Here is a 20,855-nt window from a genome sequence, read left to right as displayed (position 1 = left end):
GATAAAAGTTTCTCATCTTATAAAATATAGTACCAAGATTGTTAGTGTGGACGAAAATATATAACTGACTTTATTTCTCCAAACACTCAAGGACTATTTTATTAACTGTGTAATAAACTCTATATATATATATGTTTATATATATATATATATATAAATATAATATATATATATATATATATATATATATATATACACACACACACACACTTTTACATGTCATCATATGATTAGTTATTATTTTATTTTTAATTCAAAATCACCTAATCATATGATAACATATATAAATGTGTATATTTGTATACCCAAAGTGGGTAAACACAGTTTTTTTGGTAATAAAAATAGAGTGCAACCTGGTTCATAACATCAATTTATCAAACAACCAAAATAATTGCAAGTTTATAGATGTAAGCATGTGGGCAAACTCTGGTTTCCCTTTGAACATATCAATCAGAGGACAGCTTCCACCCATGCTTGTTGCTGTTTTTCAGTCAACAGAGGAGTTGAGATATCAGCATAGTGAGTTCATAGTTTAGAAGTTTTGTCGTGCTGAGAAAGCTGCTTCCGCAAGACCCTTCTCATCACCTTGTTTGTCGCTGTCCTTGGAAGGTATGGAAGAGGAATGACATGAGAAACCTGGAGATAATTTTTGTTAGCATTGGAGTTACAATGTCAATTCTGCAGTGCTTAAGTCTTAGCAGATGGAAATGGGAATAGAGCTAATCAATACCCTGAACAAAGGATTCAGTTTCTTCTGTACTGCTGAATTGAAAGACACCCTCAATTGATTCAAGTCCGGTGGTGTTTTACTTGACTCTTTGAATACAACGGCGACTATAAGTTGCTCAGGTCCACCGGTAGGTTGTGGCACCCCAACTGCTGCTGTTTCAAGGATGTTGCTATCTACTGTATTACAGATGCGCTCAATCTCAATCGAACTAACCTGAACAGAACTAACTTATCAGAGCAGACAACATATAATTGAACTGGTTTGCACAGGCATGCAGAACACTTGAAATTTATGTGCCCTATGCCAAAATTTCAATAGCATTACCTTTATGCCCCCAAGATTCATGGTATCATCTGCACGGCCATGTGCACGATAATATCCTCTAGAAGTGCGTTCAAATAATCCCCATGCCTTCGCAGAATCTGTAAAAGTAAAATCAAATATAAGAATCATCAGCCTCACAATACGCTAGAATGAAGGTGGAAAAGAATTTTTGTGTACCTGTCCATTCCAAGAAGGCATTCCCTTAAAATACACATCATAGTGATTAGCATTCAGCAGTTTACTCGAAGAACCAAACATGAGAGGACCAAGCGCCAACTCACCCATCCCAGGTAGATTCTGAGGCTATAATTGAAAGTTTATGCAAATTAGTTTGAATGCTTTGTATATTTAATGAAACGGAACATATATCCAAAAAAAGAAAAGAAAAATCATGATGCTCCATAGGAACCATTATAATCAGATAAATATATCAATAATAGAGGGATTCAGGAGATAAACAAGGGGATTTAATTACAACTCTAGCATACATAATGGTCAATCTTTTCTAGCATATTAATATAAAGTTCACTGGTGCTTACTATAGGAACACCGTCATCTCCGAGAATAAACAACTTGCAGCCCATAGCTGGTGTACTAAAAGCAGCCAGTGATTGAGGCTGCAGTAATGATCCAGAAACAAATCCACCACCAATCTCTGTACCACCACAATATTCAATCACAGGTTTGTAATGAGCTCTCCCCATCAGCCATAAGTATTCATCCACGTTAGAAGCTTCTCCAGTGGAGGCAAAGCGCCTACCAGTTTCCAAATATTTAATACAGCCAGAAACAATAAATTACAAAAAAACAATCAATAGTTCCTTAAACAATTGATTTTTTATCAACAAATCACATGCAAGCTAATTACATTACATGCCCATTGAGAATTTTGTTTTTGAAGAACAAACAAGATCAGTGGTAACATCCAGGACTTACCGAATGCCAGACCAGTCGTAGCCAGCTACACAATCTGCACTTTTCCATGTTCGAACAATACTTGGGATAACACCAAGCATTGTTACTTTAGCATCCTAGAAAAATCACAGAAAATTAAATTTAAAAAATATCCACATGCCTACATATAAAATATTTGACACCCTTTAGAAAGGTTACTGAGGCAGCCATTCCATTTCAAAAAGGTTTATTTCAAAATAATCATCTCGTTGGTCTGTGTTAATATATGATATGAAATAATGTTTAACAGAGGACATTAGCATCTGTAGGTCTTTTGTGGAAGAATTACTGACAGATACTCAGAAATGGACTCAGATGCAACATTTTAATTTGCACATGGTTCGCTACCTGTACAAACTTAGCAAAGCCAGAGCCAAGGGGGGATCCATTATATAAAGCTATCGAAGCTCCATTTAGCAATGACGCATAGACCAACCAAGGACCCATCATCCACCCCAGGTTAGTTGGCCAAGCAACAATATCCCCTTTACGGATATCCATGTGGCACCATGCATCTGCTGCAGCCTTCAAAGGAGTTGCATTGGTCCATGGAATTGCTTTCGGTTCCCCTAGAACAGAGCATAAGCTCAGTTAGATCCTTACTAGCCAATTATGATTTAAATGAAATTTCAGTTAGAAAAAAATTAAATTGAACACAATAATCTTCTCAAATTTGTTAACTCAATCATACAATTATCCAAGCCATGGTATTCATTTGTATATACATATTTAATGAAACTTGATACAAAAATATTTTCATAGAAAAGCACCAAGAGAACTCCACAATTTGAATTTTTTGGTAAAGGGAAAATTCATTCTTATAGAGCTTTAAACAGGACATATATTGCCACTTATTTCTCCATTACTTATGGTTGCAACTGCAATATATTTAAGTCAACATTCAATTTTTCTTTTTCATTACAAAGCCTCTAAAATTTTGTGACACTTCCAGAGTTTAGACTATTTTAATAGTACAGTACAACAGAAGTTAGTAGTTTTGGAAAAAAAGACAGGACTCCAGTACACTTTAAGCAGATGACGGTTGACACTACAATTACAAACTGCAAATTGACTATTTTATGCTCCAGAAGGAGGTACCAGTTTTCTATGTAAATAAACTCACTCAAGAAAGCTTTATGATGTTTATTCTTTCAGATACCTGTGGTTCCAGATGAGAAAAGAATGTTTGTAAATGCTTCTACGGGTTGTTCAACAGCTGAAAATTCACATTCTCTGCAGGATCGATGTAAACAACAGACAGACACAGCACCAGCATTAGAGCTTCACTGATGTTTATTAATTTTCAGACATGAGAGATCATTATTCAAGTAATTTTGAGAAGGTTCAATAAAGCAATTTCAACTATGAGGTGCTCACATGCAATTTTTTAACATTAATCAACTGGTCAATGAATCAGACTAGGGACAGGAAGTAGGCATGGTTACCTTCTATAATTATTTTTCCAGTCTATCTTTCCCATCTTGTTGATTTCTTTTTCCATTTTACCCTTTTTCTCCATAATTTTCCTTTCGATCTCTTGATTTCATAAATTTTAAAGTTTAGAACTAGATTTGATTTCTTTATTCCTATAGATTATGTCTCAAAAAATTTAGATGGTAAAAGATATCACATCAACAATAGAATGTGTGAACTTTCAAAACAAGGGCAAAATAATCCCATGTAACCTTTCTGAGAGTAAGATAAAATGGCATGAAAAGACCATAGATAATCTGGCACACAGATTAACTAGGTAGTATAGGCAAAACATAAAAGTAACTCCATACTTGAAATCTCTGACTTTTCCAAGAAAGACATGCCAAGAAATGTCACCATCACGCAATCTCATGCTGATGCCAGAGCCTCTGGCTGGAATAACAATAGCCATAGGTGCTTGGGCATCCACAATTCTACTGCAGAATGAAAGCTAAACTCTGAGAGCCAGTAGAATAAGGAACAGAAAAGGGCAAACAGACAATTCAAGTATACAGCTAGAGTGTATGAAAACTTTACCCATACAATGGTATAATTTTGTCACCACGAATGATTACATCCTGATAAGAAAAGATTAAATGAAAAAATGATTACACAATGAAGAGTGAATTGAACCAACTTAGAGGCTAAAATTAATAAAGATGATCAACTTTGACCGGTAAAGGCTGAATGCTTGTTTTCTATCCCTTAAAGAAAGAGTCAAACCATATTTTGATGATCTATATGTTTGGAAATCTTCACTGTCTATATTAAAATTCTTTTCTTTTTTTTACAGAAAAACAAAAAGAACATTTCTAAGTCCCTCAATATCTCATACAGGCCTTCAGTCCCTAATAGAAGAACAAGCAACCAATTACTCCATAAGTTACAGCCTCAGTACTGGGTGTCCTGCCTCAACAAGAGATTCAGTATAAGAGATTGTTTTTCAATTCAAAACTACTCCTTTAAAAGTTGAGATACAAGTTCTGAGCATAGTTCCATCATTTCAGTTTAGCTCTTCTTTCATTTTATTTTTTGAAAACAATAACTGTATAATGGACTTTGCTAAGAAAACTGCAGACATTATGACAAAACAAGGTAGATTAACATACATGTGATAGATGGTAATCTTATGATGTACAACAAAGAAATGATGATTAATTCTTACCATGAGATTCTCACTATTTCTATTGGGCCATTACATAGTACAGCATAAATAAATAGACCAAATAGCTTAGAGCTCATTCAAATAAGAAAATCACTAGAAAATGGAAAGGAGACATAAAAAACTTCACAAGATATAGCCCTGATCAAAAGCAGAAGATTCAAACATCAACAAGCCCAAATACATCTATGGAACACCAAAAAGTACCAATGAATTTATGGCCCTTCAAAAGGAAAGGATTATAACCTGAGTAAATATGGCTTTTGCTTCTGATATTTTAAGTCTTGTTGATATTTCAAGGGCTGCAAAACTATCAGCAATGGATACAACCATGTAACCTGCCAGAACAATAGACAGGTAGATGACCACAGCATTGACATTCAGCGGCATATCAATTGCAATTGCAGATCCCCTCTCCAAGCCCAGGGAACTCAGTGCATATGCAACTAACCTACAAAAAAGTGTGCAAACAAAATTTAGGGTTATACAATATTCAATAGTGTTAAAACTTTGAATGGAACAATGTTAGAAACATCATGCAGCCTCATCTTACTACTTAAATTCAATATTTTCCATTTCAATACAAGACACTACGCTTATGTAGTGCTTATAAAACAAATCACTGCAAGAAATGCAAAAACTACATTATCTTCTGTGCCCAACCAAACTTCAAATCCACAACCTAATACGGGAAACTGGGAGTTGAAAAGTCCTCTACGGACCAACCATTTAATTAGACTAAAGAGCCTAACTGCTTGCCATTGAATGGCACCAAAGAGATCTACTTTCTATATGTTGATTGAATCAGAATATCACTCATTCATGTACATATCATGATGGCCTAACATCAAACCTCAAATACATTCTCTAAAGACTTCCACTATATACCTTGCATTTAATGATGCCATCATAAAATATTCATGGATTAATCTACAGACAAACAACTTTTACAGAGTTATAGATAAAAAGTAGCATACCAAACCTGCGCACGCAATTCCTTGAGTGTCATGCTCTTTACAGGCAAATTATCATCTCCTTCATCACGCCATCTTATCACAATGTCATCCAAACTTCTACCACTTTTTAAACTCAAGCAATTTTTTGCAGGATTCAAATATGCTCCAAGAAGCCATTGCCCACCTGGGTTTGACAAGTGGCTTGCACCATAGGCATCCTCACATAATATACATTGGGGAGGTACTGAAAACGAAATGTTCATTTCATCCAGAACAGTTTTCCAATACACCTAAAAGTTAACAAGACAAGAAGCCATATTTATATTAAAAAAAATCACAGAAATAACAAAGCACAAGTCATAAAAGTAGTAGAAATATCACATTTGAAGATATATCAATATACCTCAGGATTTGAGACTGAGAATTCCTGAAAGTCAGAAAAACTTGACATGGGATCCTTGTATCTTGACCCCAGAAGCTCTTTTCCACGCTCTCTAATAGCTGCCCAACATTTGTAAAATTTGCAGCCTCCCTACCATAAACAAGCAAATAATTGAATGGGTATATTAATCCTTCTTCAGATTACGTGTATAAGAAGATTCTATCATCCAAAAATATCAAAAACACAAAATTATGGCAACATCAATATAAAATTTGAAACATCATTAGATATTAATGCATTGAATATACAGAGGTGGATTGAAAAATGCATCAATATACAGTGTTAAGGTAAAAGAATACAAAATAATGAACTGTCAATAACAAATGTTTTTCGAATTTGAAAGCATCATCATAGTTTCCAACATTCTGTATATTCATGACATTCATCAATACATATACATTAAGAGCCTTAACTATCAGCTCAGAAAATAATTGTACATAAATTTATTCAGTCTATAATAAACAACTAAACTTAAAGCTAAAAGGAATCAGATATAATTACGGGTTGGGCAACCAAGCAGGCGGGTCGGGTCCAAAGTCCTTGTAGCAACCATAGTAGAGCATCTGATGAAAAGAGAAGGGAAGTTCGGGATTAAGGACGTCTCTGCAGATGTTGCGCCAAGTGTCGGGCGTGGCAGCCCCGTAATTAACGATAATCTCGGCGAGCTTCCGATGGAGTTGCTCAGCAAGTTTAGAAGGGATTCCCAGGGCTTCGATGTCGCTCCTGGAGATCCCCTCGAGTGACTTATAAGTGTGAGTCGCAGCAGCCATTTCTAAACTTCAACGTTTCCTCCACTTCTGTTGAAATAAAACTGAGAAAAGGCGAGCCTTTAGTACAGAAATTCTGTGAAAACGCTTGTATCAGCAGAGATTGAGCTGGGATTTTAATATTTTATTTCACAAATGAAGAGAAAAATTAACAACTGGCAACACGTGTTGGGTGGGGTGAGTAGTTGATGATCAACTGGTTGGTTTCGTCGTGGGAGCGACGGTGGTAGTTGCAGGAGTGGCACTAAAACGGCTTTCGAAATCAAAATCATTCATTAGTTCAGTTTTCAAAGGAACTCCGCATGCTGGTTTCCTACTTCACTGGAAGCCATGGACACGGTTGCGTTATTCTTCGTCTCACGTAATCGGGTCCAGTCAGATAGGATTTGGATGTACTTTATTTAAATAAAAAAATAATAATGATATTTTAATTTAATGATTGAATAAATTTACCCTCCCATGGTTTGGCCAAATCACACTTCTCTACCACACAATGGAGAAATCAAACTTTTCACCCAAAACTTTTCTTCATTATCGAAAAAAGGTCCTAATTACAATGCTAGAAAGTTAAATTACATTTCTACTCTTAACATCAACATCTCCTCCAAGCGTCTTATAAACAAATACAAATTCAAAAGATATATTATCTAAATTTAGATTCTTCTTACAATATTACTCTTAATTCTTATAAACTATTTTTTTATATAATCGTTAAACACTAAGATATCGATAAAATTCATAAGAGAAAACAACTCAAAGGGTTGCATCCAATTGCTCCCTCACTCTCTATTGGTTGTACAAGGAGAACATCTTCCCCCCCTCTCTCTCTCTCTCTCTCTTCCTCCACGACCTCCATCTCCCCCTCTTCCTACTTTTCTTTTTTTTTTATTTTTTTTTTCCAAATTTTAGGGAATTTTATTCCTTTTTATAATTAATTTTACTTTAACATACTTATATTTTAGATAGGAAATTGTTATTTATATATTCAGTGAACGAAAAAAGTTTAGGTGAAAAAGTTTTTAATCGCTTTATATTGATTTAACATAATTTAATATCATATTAATGAAAATAGCCAAAAAATTACACCTCTCTTTGTTGCATTTGTTGTTTTGAGAAGGTTCAATCGGCATACGGCTCCAAGTCTCCAACCAATGTTAAGACCATTGCCTCAAAGAAGAGAAGGTATACAAGTTTTGATGAGGAAAAAGATGAATCAAGATCAACTAACATTAATCAAAGAATTACAGGAGATCATTTGAGAGACTTCTATCTAAACCGAGAATGAACATTAAGAGATTTATATCAGATGGGACAAAAAGTTTTTATTCAGAACCAGGCAGAAACTTTGTCCTAGCAGTACCTAAACGTCTGGCCACAGCAGGGATGACTTGCGTTGGTGATAGAACCTCTGCAAAGGAAAAGTTGTATGAATCTGTTCCTAACTGGCTCTGTAACCATCCTCTCCGTCCAGAAAATCCATCAGCTACAATCCAGGTATTCTTGAAGCCAAGCTTTGTTAGTGTTTTTGCAACAATTTTAGCCGAATCTGAGTACCTGAATAACATCAAGTAGCATTGACTAGAGTAAAAACCACAAAGAAAACCAAACACTAATAAAATATGGTAATGTTCAACAAGGAGCTATGTTATATTTCTTTTGAAACAAGAGAAGCAACGCAGAAGAACTCACGAGTCCATGATTATGATGTTGGAGCCTTTGCCAATTTTCTTCAGATATGATATCTTCAGAGCTGCTATTTCAGCTTCTACTTTCTTTGAATTTTTGACAAGGGCTCTCAGCTTGCTGGGTAACTCTTCCAAACTAAAAAGCAAAACAATAAAGACACTAAATGCTTACATGATGACAATCATATATTGTACATGGAAAATTGCATTTTCATTTATACTTGTAAAGAGAAACTATTTTTTCCAGCACCGTGACACTACAGTGGTACACTTCGCAACAACCATCCAATGGATTGAAGCAGTAAGACAGACTGGACAAAAGTTAGAGAGCAAACTAAGACTAGATACACGATCTCATAACTTCCAAGAAATATTTTTAGCTTTGAAGTGGTAGTAGAACACGAAAGAGAAGCAAATGTAGTAAAGCAGAATGGTTATTGATACTTACGGAATGGAAAACGTCCTGTTCTTAGCACTGGAGGGAAGGCGAGGAATGCCAGACTTATCCTTGTCCTTCTCAGATCGAATATCAATCATTACATAATTTTTCATAGTTATTACATCAAGTGACTGAGCAGGAGTCAGTTCACCTAGTTGTGTAACATAAGTAACAAATATTAGCTCTGCAAGGATAAAACTTGAAGAAGTTCAAATATCACAATACATATTCTTTTTCTCAGATTTACTTGTTTTGTTTTGGATGCACAAATTTGAAACCAGGGATACGAGTTAGCCAAGTTAAATAACATGGTGATTGTAATCTTGTTAATGTGTGATTTTGAAATCATTAAGTAGATAAAAATTAAGATGAGAAACTTTTCTCTTGACATGCTCTCTTAGCAGAGATATGAGGCTCAAATCAGCTCAAATTCTTAAATTTATATGCAACTACAAGGAATTTTCCTATATGAACAGCTAAATCACCTTTGTAACCACGAAGGCTAAATGTGATGACAGACCAGATGGGAGGAAGTAGGAGGTATGAAAGAAACAATGCTCCTGCAGTTCCAACAATCACAATGGGTTCTGCTGATGAGATGGTTTCAACAGTTGATGCTGCTATAGGCTTAGCATCTCCGATGACCTTCGCCGTCTTTTCTGCTACGTCTGCAACTGTCTGCGACACAAGAGATCATAATAGAAATTCAGAAACCAGGGCCTTTAAATGATTTTCAAGCTCAAAGCCAACATTTGCATCAAAATGCTATAAAATTGTCAACTTGTGGTGAAACTAGTTTGAGACACAAACTTTTACTCTTAGCATATTAATAATAAATACAGCAATATTAAGTGAACGTCCTTAATCCTCCAAAGGCTCACAATTTTCTGGTTCACAATGACTTTGAAATGACAACTGTGACGGAGATGACAAATGAGGTCATTTGTTGTAAGTCTTATCGAACAAGAGTGAAGAACGAAATCCTGAATCATTAAATATTCTTCAAGCAAAATCGTTCAGACCCTCATAAAACACAAACAATTGATACAGTATTCAAATCATTCACTGATATTTAACTTGACTATACTACATGGACATGGTAACTTGATGTCTTCTTTTCCAAAAATTTTGTGTCCATGTCAAAGGCTCAAAAGCAACAAAATTGGCAGCTCCAGTATTTTTCCAATATGTCAAAATGCACATTAGTCTATTACAATAGAAACAAATTTAAATCAAATAGAACCACTGTCATTGAACTCATTTAAAAATCGCATTTGACAAATCCACCAATCCAAAAACCACTGTAGAATTAATCCAAAAGAAGAGAAGAAAAAGAAAATGCAGCTGAAAAAGATAAAGGCAAACCTTCGCAGCACTGAGAACTGGTTCTGTATCAACACCAGTGCTTTGAATTGCTTCTTGAGCTTTCTTTGTAGCCTCAGAAATCACAGGAGAAGCAATCTTCAGAGCCTGTTCTCCGGCTTGCTTTGCAATTGGCAATGCCACATCAATGGCTGGCTTCAAAGCTGTCCCTACAACTTCAAGAATTTTTTGTGAAGTATCTATAACGCTTGAACCCACTTCCTGCACTTGACCAACTGTTTTCTCCACCTAAAAAGTTGTCAATTTTACACAAACTGATCATTTCAGGGACTAGGTACAGGCTTAAATCTCAGCTTGCTTAGCATTTGTGAAGCATTTTTTATGAACTGGAAACACCATTTTATGAATGGGGTATTTAAAAAATTGATCAGATAATTAAATCTTAGCTTGCTTAGCATTTGTGAAGCATTTTTTATAGCTCATAAAGCAAAAACATAGCTCGGGAAATAATGGGTATTGATGGGAACAGCCTTTATCTGAGAGATTAATTCTTGTTTTTGACATCAAAACTTGCTCCAATATTAACATGCAAAGATGCTATTACCTCGGTGAGGGAGGAGACAATCTGGTCTTTGTCAAGAGAGAGAGCTTTGACTTCAAGGGGGGGATTGAAGAGAGCCAAGAGAGAGACAGTATGGTTGAAGTTGGAAGTAGTACAGAGTTTCGTTCATCTGGGCCTTGGGTGAAACTTTTTGTGTGGAAGGCAAAGAAGAAAGATTGACCTTAGCAGTAGCTGAAGATCTAACTGCCATAACCACTACCATTTTATCAATCTTCTTCACCTCTTAGAGATAGAGAATCTGGGTCTTCCTCCTCTTTGTTTCGGTGTGTTGTGACGTCAGTTGATCTTGAATGTCCGGTTGAAGATTATAAATCTTATAATGAAGAATATGTGATGAGAAATTGATGGTCAGAAAATGTCGGAAAGAGAAAAGACCTTTGGTAATGGCCCCATCATATCCTACGTGCCCATTTCAATGGCTTCCAGCAACCGGAGCCACCCATTGATCCACTTGGCATTCCTTATTTGGAATTTTCATTTAGAACACAATTACTTGTTTGGTTAAGACAACTGGTCAACTAATACGGATATAATCCCCATTAAACATCTTCATCTCCAATTCATTAACTTTAAAGTTGGGCATCATCATCCGCCATTGTTAATTTTTATTCTTTTACTTGGACACTAACTTTAAAGTTGGGCTTCTTGGATACTAAACAGTAAACAGGCAGCCAGAAGATAGGAGTGAGGCCATGGATGGAGGCTGAATATAAAGCTTCTTGCATTGAGCCCATTCTCCAATTTTTGGACTAAGATTTATTTTTTTTTTAAGCCCATTTGAGTCCAAGATTCTATATTTATAAATTATAAATTTAAAAAGAAAAACACATAATTATAGGAGTTAACCCGTTTCTGTTCAATTTGAAATATCGCCATCAATTTAGTTACATGGGGACTATGAGGCTATCGATGGAGACTGAATATAAAATTCTCTTATCAATAAAATTATGTGTATTTATTTTAAATATATAAATATATATATTTTATAAAAGAAACATAATTACTGTAGATCGATACAAGCATTTTATATTATATTCTTCACAATACTCAGCCAAAAGATTTGAATTCTTTCTAATTTTTTGTCTTGTATATCTTTAATTTTATGACAATTATCTTAAACCTGGTCAATTAATTACTCCTTCTGATCATCATATACGTATACAAATGAAGTAAAGACTGAGCTTAATGTATTATCCTATTAAAAATTATCATGAAGAATCAAACAAGAATGGTAAAAGCAGCCAAAGTGATGCTTGAAATGTTCTAAAAGTCTAAACAAAGACATCCATTAAGTGACAAATGCCGAACATTAGTTTTTTAATTAAGCTGAGAAGCAAGCAAAGCAATTGCCCTTGTCACTTTTGAGTTGAGGTGGGATTTTTGTTTTTAGGCTATTGGGTTTATCCCACCCTGAGTAACACCAAATTTGTTAATTAATTAGCTTTTATATGTATATACATGTCAGGTCATGGCCTTGGAGCCTTGTGCCTCAACTTGAACTTATTTTATTTACACCTTCAATCATTATGTTCAAAATTATGAGCAATATCGCCAATATAATATTTAAATATTTAATTATGTAAATTATGTATTTAATTTATATTTATACAATATATTATTATATAAATAGATTTTTTTTAGATAAATTAAAAAATTTTATAAAACAAAATAATAAATTATTTAAATACTTAATTTTACTAATATTAAATCTTAATAAGACAATCAACATGTCATTATCATCGTCATCATTCTTATTTTCTTCCTTTATTATATAACGTATATGCACAAGTATCACTGTGCTTCTCTCATATTTTCTCTAAAAACATCATCTAGTTTTTAGACTCTCATGGACACCATAGAGGCCTCAAAATTCACTGCTCAGCCTCAAAACCCTAATGAAAATGGAGAGAGAAAAAACAGTACAAACAGAAGGGATATTGAAAGTAATGGAAAAAGATTTCTTGGGGTGAGACAAAGGCCTTCCGGGAGATGGGTTGCCGAAATCAAGGACTCTTCACAGAAGCTGCGGCTGTGGCTGGGGACTTTCGATAGGGCGGAGGAGGCCGCCCTGGCTTACGACAGCGCCGCAAGGATCTTGAGAGGAAGAAATACCAAGACCAACTTTGCATATCGTGGATTAGTGAATAATCGCCAAGAATATTGCAGACTAGTGTTTAAAAATCCCCGGCTTTGTCATCTTCTTCAGCTTGCAGCCATGAAGAACCATGCAAATTCATCATCAACATCATCATTCGTGAGCAACCGCATGATTGATCAAAACTTCGATACACTCGTTGAAGAAACATTATCTTGTTCTTCAGCTCCATCAGATTATCAGCTTTCTGGGCTGTCTTTTGGAAACTCTAAAGTTTATTCTTCTGTAATTGTGGCTCCTTCCTTTAGTTCCAGTTCTCTCTATCAATCAGGAGAGGAAGAAAAGTAGATTAATTCTTCCTCTGCCGAATTAAATCCAGATATATTATAAGAGATATCTTCTCTACAAAAATGCTTTCAAGATTACAATTGTCTATGCACACTGTAACAAATTTTCAATTTTCGTAGGAAACATTTCATTTTAATGGAATAAATATAATTAAATATATATGATGGTTGAAAGGGTTAAAAATATATCATAAATAAATTGTTCACATTTGTTGGTCTAAATTTCAAAACTTTTGATTAAATGGTATCATTTTGGTATTATATCTTATAATATTATATACATATCATACTATATGGTATGATCTAAATAAAAAATAATATATATTATAATACGATATATAAAATTAGATTTTTAAGATATAATTAAACTATCGTGATATTATCATAATTCTCAAATGTAAAAATAGTCCAATTTTGAGTTAATTTCTTGTAATATTATTTTGTTTTAAACTTTTTTTTTTAAGTCTTATTTTTTTATCATCATATCATCCATTCAATCCAAGTTAAAAAGCAACAGAACACATGCGGCACCGTATTGAATTCAATGAAGCTATTTATGGCGTTTTCGATCATTTTCCTTTAGAACAAATGAACATCAAAAGCATAATCATCCCACCAACCACAGCATTATTGATTCCATAATCACCCACTAATTTAAAGATAAAACCCAATAACCACTCAAAACTAAATTTCAAAGAGATAACTCAAATATACACTTTTATTAAATATTTGTTTATTTCTTGTGGGTTCACTAAATATTTAGTAATATTATCACATACACGGAGTTATAAATACCTAAATAATGTGCGTATTTCTTAATCATTCGATAATACATCATTAAATATTCAATTAGGACACATAATTTTAATGATATATAAATGAATAATGTTATATCTACTTATAATAAATACTAATTTAAATATCAATAATTATTGATATCGTATAATTAAATATTATTTTCTCTTTAATTTAAAATTATCCCACGTAAAAATATAAAAAATAAAAAGCTGATGAAAATGAAAAATAACAAAGAAAGATGGAGAATATCCTTTAACTTAGCTTAGCTCAACCTGGGATTCTGTCCATTTCTTTTGGAGCGAAACACTTGAAATGTTTCTATTCAAGACTTTGGAATCATTTCCAAATTGATTTGATTTGATTCTAAAATATTGGTACTAGGAATTTGATACCAGATTCCCACTACCAGTACAAAATCAACCATTGTAACTTACTCTGTAACTGTTGCTTTTGCCCTTACTTTGATGAAGCAATGACATGGGCATGTCTCCCACTTGGAAACTATTTTTCCAAACTTCAACTTTATTAAATTGTTTTTCTATTCCCATACAGAATTACAACTTACACACACCACTTTTGACCAGCTCCTTCTTCAAAGAATTGACTTGGTAACGGCAGAGAATTTATTTCTCCATCATCCATGCCTATGTGTAAAAATGCCCAAAACAAAATAACAATTTAAAAAAAAAAGATGAGAAAAAACAAAATGGGAAGAATCCCAGCTCTCATTTTTTCTCTGTTTTCAATTACTAACAACCAGAGTTAATGGAATTGCTTGCATACTCATGTTGATGCAATCAATCATTTGAGGTTTATGAATAATTTACATGTATTTGAAATGGTTTTGGCAACATTGAATTGCCATGAAATGGGTAAAAAGAACTTTTGAAAAATGTGTTTGGGTATAAAAAGAAATAAAGTGCTTTTTCTGGTGAGGCATTAGATACTACTGTTCTGAGAGACATTGCTCTTTACAGCATAGAAGTACTTTTTTGGGAAGCAATTAATAGGTAGAAAGCACTTTCATGTGCTGCATTTTTACTCAAAAAACAATTGTACAAAAGCAATTCCACTCACAGTAAAAGAAGTAGTTAAAATGAGACTCATATACTTTCCAGTCAAACAGGAGGGTAGCACTGAATTCAACTTTACCAAATGCTAAAGCAGATGAAAATCTCTAGCCAGAAACGCCTCCCAAATAATTACTTCAAACAAAATGAATCAATTGTCAAAAGGATCACTAAGCAAATGGAGAAAAACAATACAATGGGATTTCAGAAAAACTGACATACCAAAACCAATGCACAAATTATAAGAAAACAAAATAAGGGTCAAAAGTTAACAGACATGACAGCAATTCAGGAACTTTCGAACTTTGGCACTTTGGCTGGCTGCAACATAAAGCAAATCAATTCGAAACTTGAAGCATTTGGGTTTTCTCTTTTTTTTTTTTTTTCTATTAACATATGATAGTTGAAAAGTTTCACCAACATCTCTCTTTCTTCCTTAGCAAAGTATATGTAGATTGGTGTCACTTCTAATTTACATTAAGAGAACTAAATCCCTAAGCACAACATCTGGTCAATAAGATTTGCGGAAACATTAGCATCCATATAACTGTCATCAAAATCATCAAGAAAAATAAAAACAAAAGGCAAGACACAATCTCACAAAGACCCCATTCATCATATAAAATCTCTAGAATTTGTTAAATCCTCACTAAACAATATCACACCACAAATCTAGCTCGAGCTAAGAATCATTAACTCTGAATCAGAATAAGAACTTTCCTACCATCATTACGCAAAACATTTGGTAACCCAGAAACCATATTGTGCATATTCAAGATGTAAAATTCATTACCATTGCCAAATGCCAAATGCCAAATGCCAAACTTCACAAACATGATGATAATTAGCAAAGAGGTAGTAGCCGCAAAGTTTCAAGCAAGAAAAAAAAATGTCCTGCAACTAAGAGGATTTGATATAATTAACATTGTGGACCTACCAAGCACATTTAATGGAAAATGATGATAAGATAAAGATAACTGAACAGAGATGAATTAGCTGCTGGTCCCCTACTGGTAAATAATAAGAGGTGCATTATACTCTCTGCAAGGCCTGCCACCAACCACCATAGACTCAATAATTAACTTAAGAAATAACAATAAAAATCAAACAAATTTTCATTTTTATTTACTTAGTCATTGTTAATCAAACCAGAAACTCAAAAAACATCAACCTCTTGCATAATATATTCTTCAAACCCGCTTAATGAAGTCGATTTCAGAACTAAATTCCATGTCAAATCGTTCCATCTATCAGATTTGACAAAAATTAAACCCACAATTGTAACCTCAAAGAGAACAATATATATGCATAATATGAGTCTTCTTGAACATAGTTTCTACGCAAAATAGAGAGTGAAAGAGCAAAAACGAGAACTAATAATGAACCGAACTAGAACTTGAAAAGAGTAAATAAGAAAACAAGAAGAGTAAGCACTGGATGCAGAGGTTTATCGATCGATTCATGTACTTGTGTTATTTTCACAACAAAATTCCCAGGAAGAGATCGATGAACCGCTGCCTCCAGTGACTTTACCCTTGAAGAATCCGAAACTACAAACACCAAAGATCATACAAATAATTCAGATCTAAAGCTCCTAAATTTTAACAAATATATATTCATCATATAAACAAATATATATTCAAAAAAATGAAAAAGTACGTGCAAGATTGAAGATTGTTTGTAGAGAAGGTTATATGGTTAGAAAGAGAAAGAAATGGTGTAAGAAATATGGGTTTGAGCCGGAGTCACCATTGCCGTACGTCACTCTCTTTCTCCTCTCTCTTTCTCTTTCTTTTCACTGAGAGAGACGACGACGACGAAGGAGAGATAGACTGTCACTTTTTTTTTTGTGCTTTTTTTATTGTTTACAATTTTATCTGCTATTTACAGATCATTATCACGTGTTTGTTTTATAAATATCTTTCTAACCCCAATTGTGAAAAATAAAGGGACCCAAGAGTTTCTGAATATTACAAGTACATCCAACAAATTTTATTGGTATGACCATTTTCACTTTGACTATTGTACTGTTTATAACATTTTTATTAATGTTAAATTTACCATTTTTCTTTTACGTAGTATAATAATTTTATGCATAAATAATGACATATCACCTTTGATTTTAATAATTTTAAATTGAAAATAAAGTAATACTCAATCATATAGTAATATATAATTATTTATATATAAAATTATACGTATTATTTATGTCTATAATTTTATTATTTTCGTATTTGGAAGAAAGAAAAATTTTGAATACTAATCAAACTAAAACAGAATTGGTAGCAAATCATGTACCCAATTTTTCGAAACTAACAATTAATGGTGAATTAAAATAAAGTTAATTTTATCAGAATTTAATTCAAGTTTAACTCAAATTGACAATTAAATCGCTAGAAAAATCATCGAAAAGCATTAGAGAAGAAGAGAAGAAGGATTATCAGAGAAAAAAAAAAATTGTTAGAAAGATGAAAATGGTCAGAGATTTTTCAAACAACTTGTTGCAGCAATTTTTAATTAGAGTTCTAAACGCAGCCATAAGAGGAGAATAATTGAAAGCCAAATAGTCTAGATCATTTTCAAAAATGTTTAGGCAAGATTTCAGGTTATAAAAATCCATAAAGTGGAAAAGAACATGAACCAGAGGCTCCAGATCACATGGTGACTCGCTTTACACAGGAATCTCTTCCTTCTTTACGAAGAAAAAGCCCTTCTTTCTTATTACAGGACCCTCCAAATTTAAGCATGCATGCATGCAAAACTTATAAAATTTATCTTCCCAGTTGTCCTCCACTCATCTTGGTCGGCTACTTTCTTCCTATATCTTGACCATCAAACACATTCACAATCTTCATCAGATCAATGGCGTCAACAGCTTCATTGTTGCCGCAGCAGCAGCAGCAGCAGCCGGTTGAGGCTAATTCTGGGGCTTCTTCCAACAATGTTGCGGGTAAATCTTCCGGGTCTATCGGACCATTCTTTGCAGTGATGTCTGTTCTCACCGTTCTCGCAATTATTTCATGCGTGTTGGGGAGGATTTGCACGCGCGACAGGGATGAAGGAAGGAGTAGTAGTACGTCGACTGGTGGTAGTTCATCGGAGAAATTCAAGTTTAGAGATCAGTGTTTTAGGTGGCTGAAGAGGCGGAGTCGCCGCCGCCGGAGCGTTGTTAACCTGGGCCAAGCTGAGGTGGGAGCTAAAGTTATGGATTTAGGGGAAGATAGAAAGGATGTTGACAAGGGTAAAGATGAAGATCCTGGTAGGGTTGAAGATCCTCCTCAGCTAGCTTGATAGAGCATACGATTATTTTTTTTTTTCAATTTAGTTTAGTGAGTTTATCAAAATAATTTGTTGTGGCATATATGTCCGAGTAAAACAAATTATGTGCATGAATTTTTGAATTAATAATAATGTGTGATCATATGATTGAATATTATGTTATCATTAATTTAAAATTATTCAGTCACATGATAACTACGGTTAGATTCGAGTTTTGGTCAGCTTAAGTTCCGCTTAATTTGAAAAAATCGAGTTTACACCTAGACTCGAGCTTGACAAACTCCTCTTGAATATGTTCGAGTTCAACTCAATTTAAGAAAAGTTAAACTCAAGTTTAATTACAATACCAAATTGAGCTTAAGTTCGGGTTTGACTTAGTGTTGTAGTTAAACAAAAATCAACCAAAATGACACTAATTTGATGTGTATTAATCAAAATAACATTATTTTAGTTAATTTGAATCAAACGTTCCTAGGATCTCACACTAAGCAAGTCAAACACTCTCTAGACTCACATTAAGTAATACAAAACCCTAAAGTTCGAACTTACTTAATCGAACTCATTTTACACTTGTTTAAGTCAAAATAGCAAATAAATTTAAATCGATTCAATTCAAATCTACTCTGAAATGATATCATCATCATCGGTAACACATAAATTAGAATTGATTATTAATGCACATACTTTTATTATATTTTTATTATTACTTACCAACTTGATCTACATATATGCAACACAGCTAAACCTGATCAAAGAAGTAAAGTAATTAACAGGATTTTATCAAATAATTCCAAAAAATATAAATTTTAATACAAATTCTTAGAAGTTCTTATTATACTGAGTTGGTGGATGTGCTTGAATGTCTCAATTCTGAAGACAAATCCACTCAATCTTAGCTGTTCATGTAGCTCTCAAATAAAGATATGTTAGGGCAAAATAATGGAAGGAATATTACAAATGATATATTGATATAGAGATTAGTAAAATTGATAAGTATTAGAATTTTTAAGAAAAATATTTAGATTAAAATTTTGTCATATTTATTAAACTTTAATAATTTATCTGTCTAATCAACAAACAATATTCAAAACGTGCAATAAAAATAAACCAAAATTATATAAATTAACAATATAAAATCCAGTTGAACTGGAACTATATAGCAGTGCACATTATACAAAAATAAAAATATTGCCCAAAATTTTTTCTTTTTTGAGTTAATAATCTAACTGGCTACCCATCTTATAATAGAAAAATCCAACGATTCAGAGATTAATTCTCTCTCAAATCAACCGATTTCACATAAGTCTGCCTATTGGGCTGTTGTGTTTATTGCTTAATAGCCACTAGATTTTACCAAATCCTGAACTGCGTAATTAGTTGAAAATATAACAAGAACTCTGACTTGCAAGTTGATCTGTCACACACACACAGACATTTATAAAACCTCAAGTCCAAAAGAGAAATAATTGACAGAAATCACACTTAGGTTCCTGGAACCTCCATAAAAATATAGTTTACTCAGAGAATCTTGAGCCCATATTCATAAAAATACAATATTTCACCGACTTCTGCTTTGTCTATATTTAACATTTTCACAGCTTAATGTTCAACACACATTCTCAACAACCAACCCAGAAATAAACTTCTTCACGTTCTTCCCTTGCCTCTTCCTTCATCACCATTTTCATTCTTCTCCTCAAGCATTGATTTGTTTTGTTGAAAAACTGTTCATATAAGTGCTAGGAGATTTATAGGCAACATTTTCGACATGGGCAAGTGGCAAGCTGACCAAGTCAATCAACTGAGAGACATTTTTGCAAGATTTGACATGGATTCGGACGGCAGCCTGACGATTCTGGAGCTGGCTGCATTGTTAAGGTCCTTAGGATTGAAGCCTTCAGGTGACCAGCTTCATGTTTTGTTAGCCAACATGGATTCCAATGGCAATGGCTCTGTAGAATTTGATGAACTGGTGAATGCAATATTGCCTGATATGAATGCAACATTGTTGGTGAGTCCGGATAAGCTTTTGGAGGTTTTTCGTGCCTTCGATCGGGATGGAAATGGGTATATTACAGCAGCCGAACTTGCAGGGTCCATGGCTAAGATAGGACAGCCTTTGACTTATAAAGAGCTTACAGAAATGATCAAAGAGGCTGATACAAATGGTGATGGTGTCATTAGCTTCAATGAATTTTCTGCTGTTATGGCCAAATCTACTTGCGATGTCTTAGGCATTGCATTTTCATGACAAAAAATTCGATGGGAAATTGTATCTGTATGTATTAGTATGATCATTCTTATCATTATCCATCACTAATTTTAGATCTCTAGACTGATTGATATGCAGAATAGTTTTTATTTTGTAACATATTATGAGTTTTCATAA

General features: G+C 33.8%; 5 protein-coding genes and 1 long non-coding RNA gene across 6 annotated transcripts; 3 read left to right on the top strand and 3 right to left on the bottom strand.

The window, feature by feature from the left end:
* Positions 1 to 272: 272 nt before the first annotated feature.
* LOC123196633 (probable acyl-activating enzyme 17, peroxisomal) lies at positions 273 to 7,189 on the bottom strand. The gene is given in 16 exon segments (XM_044610685.1): positions 273 to 636; positions 731 to 943; positions 1,055 to 1,131; positions 1,134 to 1,152; positions 1,232 to 1,357; positions 1,594 to 1,810; positions 1,991 to 2,085; positions 2,357 to 2,577; positions 3,168 to 3,241; positions 3,793 to 3,918; positions 4,019 to 4,059; positions 4,890 to 5,094; positions 5,621 to 5,889; positions 6,003 to 6,091; positions 6,094 to 6,131; positions 6,543 to 7,189. Coding segments are annotated over 16 exon segments (2,190 nt in total). The 5' UTR covers positions 6,812 to 7,189; the 3' UTR covers positions 273 to 525.
* An 828-nt stretch (positions 7,190 to 8,017) lies between these two features.
* Positions 8,018 to 11,199, bottom strand: LOC123195522 (calcium sensing receptor, chloroplastic). Its single transcript, XM_044609284.1, is given in 7 exon segments — positions 8,018 to 8,362; positions 8,498 to 8,629; positions 8,942 to 9,083; positions 9,418 to 9,610; positions 10,298 to 10,543; positions 10,860 to 10,970; positions 10,972 to 11,199. Coding segments are annotated over 7 exon segments (1,164 nt in total). The 5' UTR covers positions 11,080 to 11,199; the 3' UTR covers positions 8,018 to 8,130.
* Positions 11,200 to 12,616: 1,417 nt separating this feature from the next.
* LOC123197004 (ethylene-responsive transcription factor RAP2-11-like) lies at positions 12,617 to 13,478 on the top strand. The gene has a single exon (XM_044611176.1). It carries the CDS (start codon positions 12,724 to 12,726, stop codon positions 13,318 to 13,320), a length of 597 nt encoding a protein of 198 aa, XP_044467111.1. The 5' UTR covers positions 12,617 to 12,723; the 3' UTR covers positions 13,321 to 13,478.
* An 885-nt stretch (positions 13,479 to 14,363) lies between these two features.
* Positions 14,364 to 17,062, bottom strand: LOC123195911. Its single transcript, XR_006497541.1, has 2 exons — positions 16,937 to 17,062; positions 14,364 to 16,237 (listed from the first exon to the last, which is right to left on the bottom strand). It is a non-coding gene; the product is annotated as an uncharacterized LOC123195911 (long non-coding RNA).
* Positions 17,063 to 17,928: 866 nt separating this feature from the next.
* Positions 17,929 to 18,618, top strand: LOC123196900. Its single transcript, XM_044611049.1, has one exon. It carries the CDS (start codon positions 18,050 to 18,052, stop codon positions 18,476 to 18,478), a length of 429 nt encoding a protein of 142 aa, XP_044466984.1. The 5' UTR covers positions 17,929 to 18,049; the 3' UTR covers positions 18,479 to 18,618.
* A 1,384-nt stretch (positions 18,619 to 20,002) lies between these two features.
* LOC123197058 (probable calcium-binding protein CML15) lies at positions 20,003 to 20,787 on the top strand. The gene has a single exon (XM_044611239.1). It carries the CDS (start codon positions 20,235 to 20,237, stop codon positions 20,715 to 20,717), a length of 483 nt encoding a protein of 160 aa, XP_044467174.1. The 5' UTR covers positions 20,003 to 20,234; the 3' UTR covers positions 20,718 to 20,787.
* The last annotated feature ends 68 nt before the right edge of the window (positions 20,788 to 20,855 follow it).

The sequence above is a fragment of the Mangifera indica genome, chromosome 14, assembly GCF_011075055.1.
Source record: "Mangifera indica cultivar Alphonso chromosome 14, CATAS_Mindica_2.1, whole genome shotgun sequence".
Classification (NCBI taxonomy): domain Eukaryota; kingdom Viridiplantae; phylum Streptophyta; class Magnoliopsida; order Sapindales; family Anacardiaceae; genus Mangifera; species Mangifera indica.
The sequence above is the reverse complement of the archived record's forward strand: the minus strand, read 5'-3'. Positions and strand labels throughout refer to the sequence as shown.

Coding starts and splice junctions, on each gene's coding strand:
- LOC123197004 (XM_044611176.1), top strand. CDS start 12,724: ATGGACACCATAGAGGCCTCAAAATTCACTGCTCAGCCTCAAAACCCT.
- LOC123197058 (XM_044611239.1), top strand. CDS start 20,235: ATGGGCAAGTGGCAAGCTGACCAAGTCAATCAACTGAGAGACATTTTT.
- LOC123196900 (XM_044611049.1), top strand. CDS start 18,050: ATGGCGTCAACAGCTTCATTGTTGCCGCAGCAGCAGCAGCAGCAGCCG.